Source organism: Chiloscyllium plagiosum, chromosome 3 (assembly GCF_004010195.1).
Source record: "Chiloscyllium plagiosum isolate BGI_BamShark_2017 chromosome 3, ASM401019v2, whole genome shotgun sequence".
Lineage (NCBI taxonomy): Eukaryota > Metazoa > Chordata > Chondrichthyes > Orectolobiformes > Hemiscylliidae > Chiloscyllium > Chiloscyllium plagiosum.
In genome coordinates, this window is record NC_057712.1 from 127,791,409 (window position 1) to 127,798,986 (window position 7,578).

General features: G+C 55.7%; 1 protein-coding gene across 1 annotated transcript in view; it reads right to left on the reverse strand.

The window, feature by feature from the left end:
• Positions 1 to 13: 13 nt before the first annotated feature.
• LOC122548527 (calpain-1 catalytic subunit-like) overlaps positions 14 to 7,578 on the reverse strand; it is a gene marked incomplete at its 3' end in the record, with an annotated part of 75,138 nt that continues 67,573 nt past the window's right edge. The window contains exons 14-17 of the mRNA XM_043687288.1: positions 7,123 to 7,159; positions 5,698 to 5,757; positions 1,627 to 1,722; positions 14 to 118 (exon numbers count right to left, since the gene is read on the reverse strand). Coding sequence (XP_043543223.1) covers positions 14 to 118; positions 1,627 to 1,722; positions 5,698 to 5,757; positions 7,123 to 7,159 — 298 coding nt within the window. The remainder of the gene's footprint in view (positions 119 to 1,626; positions 1,723 to 5,697; positions 5,758 to 7,122; positions 7,160 to 7,578) is intronic.

A 7,578-nucleotide genomic window follows, 5' to 3' on the forward strand; every position in this document is an offset into this window, starting at 1 on the left:
GATGGAGGTTATAGAGACAAGAACTTACTGGAGAAGTGGGGGATGATGGGGACATTGGCAGTGGATACCTCTCTGACCAGCCGTCGTCAGGGTGGACCTGGGCCCAGAAGGGTCTGCCCTGAAATGGAGAGAAAGAGAAGCAGTTAACACCGAGTGGTGGGCTTTTCTCACCCGTCCCTAGTTGCCCCTTGAGAAGGTGGGGGTGAGCTCCCTTCTTGAACCGCTACAGTTCATGTGCTGGTTGTAGACGCACAATGCTGTGAGGGAGGGAGCTCAGGTTTCTGACCCAGCGACACTGAAGTCAATAAACCAAAAGGAACAGAGAGGGATGAGTGATGTCCTATTAGATCTTCGACCAGATTGGTCATGTCATGTGGGCAAGACCAAAGTTAACTTTTGCCTTTGGTGCATCTCGAACATAAAGCTGGATAACTGACCACACAATCTCTTGTTCATGTGGGTGAAAAGGGATGCCTTTCCTGTCTAACACCCTTTGACCTGGAAGCACAGCACAATAACAATGAGTAATTTCTTTAAAATGTCTGTGTGATCGGTGATTATATTTCAGACAACGTAGAAAATGCTTATTTTTTTTTCAAATTTGCTTGACTTGAAAAGCAATCAATTGCAATTTTCTTAGATAATGCAAATTACTATGCATGCAGGCTGGTGACCCTTAACCTGGAAGCAGTACTGAAAAAAAAAACAACTTAAGACCAGAAATGGTATGGCTGGAAGACCTAAGGGAGGACTAGGGTTAGAAGGTGATCAGAAAATTAAGGACTCAGGTATCAAACTCCAGATGCCATTAATAGAAAAACTCCTGACGGAAATGACCGTCTTCCTATCGGTAGAGAAGCAGAATTCCGGAATCTCAAGTGGAAACCAGCTACTGCTGCTGAATGTAACAAGGGGACGATATCACAGAGTGAAAAGGCGAGCGATTTTAACCAAAGAGGCCAAACTCGAAGGAAAATAAAATGGGGCGTCACTTATTTTGATTGGCAGGTGCTGATGGGTGTGGAAGATGGATTTTGTTGTACTCACTACTCGGAGGGAAATTGACCTTTGTGTATTTGAAGTATCGTTTGCTTGTTAAATGCTTTGCAGATTTGTGTTGGCTCTGGTTCATGTCAAACATGGGAATCCTGTGATTGTTCTCTTTCTGGTCAGTTGGGGCTCAGTGCGACCACTGCTATTTCTCTCGGAGATCGTGCCCTTCCAGTGTCAGGGAGCAGACAGGGTATAGGGGCAGAGTGAGAGGGCATCTCGACTTAGGAGAATCAACGCTGATGTGCTGCAGCGCCAGGGTGCCCACCACTGCCCCCTGTCACACACACGCTCACACCAGCCTCAGATCAGAGACACCAGCCTTGCTCACGGGTTAGTGCCTCATGTCTTTGTGCTCATTACCCGCTGGGAATGAGATACTTGGCCCAATCTCTGGTTGGGGAGTTGTGAGAGATCTCAAAGCACGAGTTACTGGAGCCAGTGTTTAATCCTCATTGTGATATTCTTTTCTGATTACTCTGATACAGCTCACTGCAATTTGTTCATTCATCAATTCTTATGTTCAACAAAAAACCGTGACAGCACAGAGCCACAGGGCAGCGATGGAAAACTTACCAGCAATCCATTAGGAGACATAGGGCTGGGAGAGAGAGGGGGGCTCAAACTCTCCGAGCCATTGAATCGAGGCAGGGACCAGTTTGACTGGTGGATCTGTGAGGAGGCAAACAGGATAGGGGCTGAATGTGACTGTGAAGAGAACGTGACTCAGTAACCACACTGTCTCCAAAACGAGGGGATCAACTCAGTTCATCATCCATAACATTCAACTGCGGTACAGTCACACTCCCGTCTGACGTGTCAATGCAGTACAGTCACACTCCCACCTGACGTGTCACTGCGGTACAGTCACACTCCCACCTGACGTGTCACTGCGGTACAGTCACACTCCTGCCTGACGTGTCGCTGTGGTACAGTCACACTCCTGCCTGACGTGTCACTGCGGTACAGTCACACTCCCGCCTGACGTGTCACTGCGGTACAGTCACACGCCCGCCTGACGTGTCGCTGCGGTACAGTCACACGCCCGCCTGACGTGTCGCTGTGGTACAGTCACACTCCTGCCTGACGTGTCACTGTGGTACAGTCACACTCCCACCTGACGTGTCGCTGCGGTACAGTCACACTCCCACCTGACGTGTCGCTGCGGTACAGTCACACTCCCACCTGACGTGTCGCTGTGGTACAGTCACACTCACGCCTGATGTGTCGCTGCGGTACAGTCACACTCACGCCTGACGTGTCGCTGCAGTACAGTCATGCCCACGCCTGACGTGTCGCCGCGGTACAGTCTCACCCACGCCTGACATGTCGCTGCGGTACAGTCACACCCTCGCCTGACGTGTCGCTGCGGTACAGTCTCACCCACGCTTGATGTGTCGCTGCGGTACAGTCGTGCCCTCGCCTGACATGTCGCTGCAGTACAGTCTCGCCCATGTCTGACGTGTCGCTGCAGTACAGTCTTGCCCTCGCCTGATGTGTCGCTGCGGAACACCCTCGCCCATGCCTGACATGTCGCTGCGATACAGTCTTGCCCACGCCTGACGTGTCGCTGCAGTACAGTCTCGCCCACGCCTGACGTGTCACTGCGGTACAGTCGTGCCCTCGCCTGATGTGTCACTGCGGTACAGTCACACCCTTGCCTGACGTGTCGCTGCGGTACAGTCTCGCCCACGTCTGACGTGTCGCTGCGGTACAGTCTTGCCCACGCCCAACGTGTCGCTGCGGTACAGTCGAGCCCTCGCCTGACGTGTCGTTGCGTTACACCCGCGCCCACGCCTGATGCGTCGCTACAGTACAGTCGTGCCCACGCCTGCCGCGCCGCTGCAGTACAGTCGCACCCCTGCCTGATGTGTCACCGCAGTACAGTCGCACCCACGTCTGATGTGTCGCTGCGGTACAGTCGCGCCCACGCCTGATGTGTCGCTGCGGTACAGTCGTGCCCTCGCCTGATGTGTCACTGCGGTACAGTCACACCCTTGCCTGATGTGTCACCGCGGTACAGTCGCGCCCACGCCTGACGTGTCACTGCGGTACAGTCGCACTCCCACCTGTTGTGTCACTGCGGTAGAGTCACACTCACGCCTGACGTGTCGCTGCGATACAGTCACACTCCCACCTGATGTGTCGCTGCGGTACAGTCACACTCCCACCTGACGTGTCGCTGTGGTACAGTCACACTCCTGCCTGACGTGTCACTGCGGTGCAGTCACAGTCCCGCCTGACGTGTCACTGCGGTACAGTGACACTCCCGCCTGACGTGTCACTGCGGTACAGTCACATTCACGCCTGACGTGTCGCTGCGGTACAGTCACACTCCCACCTGATGTGTCGCTGCAGTACAGTCATGCCCACGCCTGACATGTCGCTGCGGTACAGTCACACCCTCGCCTGACGTGTCGCTGCGGTACAGTCTCGCCCACGTCTGACGTGTCGCTGCAGTACAGTCTTGCCCTCGCCTGATGTGTCGCTGCAGTACACCCTCACCCATGCCTGACATGTCGCTGCGGTACAGTCTTGCCCACGCCTGACGTGTCGCTGCAGTACAGTCTCGCCCATGCCTGATATGTCGCTGCGGTACAGTCGTGCCCTCGCCTGATGTGTCGCTGCGGTACAGTCACACCCTCGCCTGACGTGTCGCTGCGGTACAGTCTCGCCCATGCCTGACGTGTCGCTGCTGTACAGTCGTGCCCTCGCCTGACGTGTCGCTGCGGTACAGTCTCGTCCACGCCCGACGTGTCGCTGCGGTACAGTCGAGCCCTCGCCTGACGTGTCGTTGCGTTACACCCGCGCCCATACCTGATGCGCGCTACAGCACAGTCGTGCCCACGCCTGACGCGTCGCTGCAGTACAGTCGCACCCCTGCCTGATGTGTCGCTGCGGTACAGTCTCGTCCACGCCCGACGTGTCGCTGCTGTACAGTCGTGCCCTCGCCTGACGTGTCGCTGCGGTACAGTCTCGTCCACGCCCGACGTGTCGCTGTGGTACAGTCGAGCCCTCGCCTGACGTGTCGTTGCGTTACACCCGCGCCCATGCCTGATGCGCGCTACAGCACAGTCGTGCCCACGCCTGACGTGTCGCTGCAGTACAGTCTTGCCCTCGCCTGACGTGTCGCTGCAGTACAGTCTCGCCCACGCCTAATGTGTCGCTGCGGTACAGTCGTGCCCTTGCCTGACGTGTCGCTGCGGTACAGTCACACCCTCGCCTGACGTGTCGCTGCGGTACAGTCTCGCCCACGTCTGACGTGTCGCTGCTGTACAGTCGTGCCCTCGCCTGACGTATCGCTGCAGTACAGTCTCGCCCACGCCCGACGTGTCGCTGCGGTACAGTCGTGCCCTCGCCTGACGTGTCGTTGCGTTACACCTGCGCCTACGCCTGATGCGTCGCTACAGTACAGTCGCGCCCACGCCTGACGCGTCGCTGCAGTACAGTCGCACCCCTGCCTGATGTGTCACCGCAGTACAGTCGCACCCACGTCTGATGTGTCGCTGCGGTACAGTCGCGCCCACGCCTGATGTGTCGCTGCGGTACAGTCTCGTCCACGCCCGACGTGTCGCTGCGGTACAGTCGTGCCCTCGCCTGACGTATCGCTGCAGTACAGTCTCGCCCACGCCCGACGTGTCGCTGCGGTACAGTCGTGCCCTCGCCTGACGTATCGCTGCAGTACAGTCTCGCCCACGCCCGACGTGTCGCTGCGGTACAGTCGTGCCCTCGCCTGACGTATCGCTGCAGTACAGTCTCGCCCACGCCCGACGTGTCGCTGCGGTACAGTCGTGCCCTCGCCTGACATGTCGCTGCAGTACAGTCTCGCCCATGTCTGACGTGTCGCTGCAGTACAGTCTTGCCCTCGCCTGACGTGTCGCTGCAGTACAGTCTTGCCCTCGCCTGACGTGTCGCTGCAGTACAGTCTTGCCCTCGCCTGACGTGTCGCTGCAGTACAGTCTTGCCCTCGCCTGACGTGTCGCTGCAGTACAGTCTTGCCCTCGCCTGACGTGTCGCTGCAGTACAGTCTTGCCCTCGCCTGACGTGTCGCTGCAGTACAGTCTTGCCCTCGCCTGACGTGTCGCTGCAGTACAGTCTTGCCCTCGCCTGACGTGTCGCTGCAGTACAGTCTTGCCCTCGCCTGACGTGTCGCTGCAGTACAGTCTTGCCCTCGCCTGACGTGTCGCTGCAGTACAGTCTTGCCCTCGCCTGACGTGTCGCTGCAGTACAGTCTTGCCCTCGCCTGACGTGTCGCTGCAGTACAGTCTTGCCCTCGCCTGACGTGTCGCTGCAGTACAGTCTGGTGCTGGCAGGTGGGACTAGATCGGGTTGGGGTATCTGGTCGGCATGGACGGGTTGGACTGAAGGGTCTGTTTCCATGCTGTACATCCCTGTGACTCTATGGTGGGATTTGAACCCAGGTCCCCAGGACATTATTTGTGTCCCTGGATCCCGAAACGTCGATTTCCCCTGTTCCTCGGAGGCTGCCTGACCGTCCGTGCTTTTCCTGCACCACATTCTTGTCCGTGGACTAACAGTCCAGCGGTAATACCACTCAGCCATCATTTCCCTCGTTTGGTGTGTTGGGATTGCCAGACCCATTTTACACTTGGAGCAGTCAGACAGGGTGTATTAGCCAAGACTCACCTGGGCGTATTTATTGAAGATTTGTTCCCAGGAGCTGTAATCTGCTCTGTCCAGTGTCGCCTGAGAGAGGGAAAGACACAAAGACATCATGGTGAGGGAAAGGTCAGACCTGGTGTGCCCAATCAGTGCCCACTGCCCCATGCCCTGCTGTTGGTCTGTCTGGGCCACCGAATGGGTCTGAACAGGTGATCAAGAGTAATGTGGATAGAATGGAGAGGGGGATTGGGGTCTGCGGACAGAATGAACAGTGGGTGTGACTGGCCTGAACATTGGACCCCCCGTCCCTGTGCCCCATCACCATCCTCGCTCCCCATTCCCCAGGGTCAAGACTGTCTCTCCCAGGTGCTCTGGTTCCACAGAATCCATCTGAGGCTGGGCACAGGCCTACAGTGTAGGCCCACAGCTCACCCGTGACAGTCCTGTCTGAGGCCTCAGCATGCTGGCACCTGATTGGAAGGGAGGCAGTCACATGATCTTCCTCCCTCAGTCACATGGCCTTCTAATACAAACCAGCCTGCCCCGTTCAGAATTAACTCCCACTTGCCTCCTGCTCCGAACCCCCAAGTGCCTGTGGGAACCAAAGGGTTAAATATCACGAATATAAGATACTCGGCATTGAGAGGTCCATTGACACCCTCCTCAGTTTGCCGGCTGTGTTTCCTGTGTCCAGTGTCCCCCACCTCAGACACAAAACGTCACGGGGGGGGGGGGGTTTGACCTCCCTCTCCCTGATCTAAAAACCTGAGCCCAACGTCGAAGGTAGCACTCTGGTGCAGTACTGACCGAGTGCTGCACTGTCAGCGGCGCCACCTTCCAGATGACATCTTAAACACAGGCTCCCAGTCGGATATCAAAGACCTGGAATGATTCTGCCTGAAGCCCAGAAATTATCCTCCGATCAATCTTGCTCAAACAAATCATGATTTGGAGGTGCCGGTGTTGGACTGGGGTGGACAAAGTTAAAAATCACGCAACACCAGGTTATGGTCCAACAGGTTTAATTGGAAGCACACTAGCTTTCGGAGCGTCGCTCCTTCACCAGGTGGTTATGAAGGAGCGTCGCTCCGAAAGCTAGTGCTTCCAATTAAACCTGTTGGATTATAACCTGGTGTTATGTGAGTTTTAACTTCAAACAAATCAAGTCCTTATTGTCAAAGGGAGCTTGCTGCATCGAAACGGGTTTAATTCTAGCCTCCGTCTGGTGACTGGGGATATAAGTCAGGGTTTCTAATCTATGGGACACACTGCAGGACCATGCCAAAGCTGTGAGTCATGAGTCCAGCACAGACTGTAGCGGTTCAACAAGCCCGCTCACCCCCACCTTCTCCAAGGACAGATACCCAGCTACCAGCACCAACAGCAGAACCAAAATTCAGAACATTGGTGTTTTCGTCACACGCCTCTGAGTCAGACAGCAGCGCGTACCATCGGGTGCTGAAGGTTCGAGTTGGAACTTGTATCTCTGTGAGGGAAGAGACAGAAATCAGGTCACCTATTCCACTTGGAGCACCAATCAGATCAGTCTGCCTCACAGAGTGAGAGAGAGAGAGAGAGAGAGACAGAGAGAGCGAGAAAGCTGAAACGTTCAAGACCTAATGGTTTTCCCTTGACCAGAGGACAAGGGAAGGCTGGTTATGTTCGGGGTTTAGAATTACGATCAGCTTTCAATCCCTGAGGGGTCGCAATTGCCCATTATTGTTTAATGACAAACCCAGACACTCCTGCAGATTCTTTTCTCTGGTGCCAACCCAAGATTTATCCACGGAAAGCCACAAAACGCGGGAGGTCACAGCGGGTCAGGCAGGAGCCACAGGGAGGGGACAGGCACACGTTTCGAGTTGAGATGGTGACCAGGATGGGGCAGCAATTATGCAGTAACTG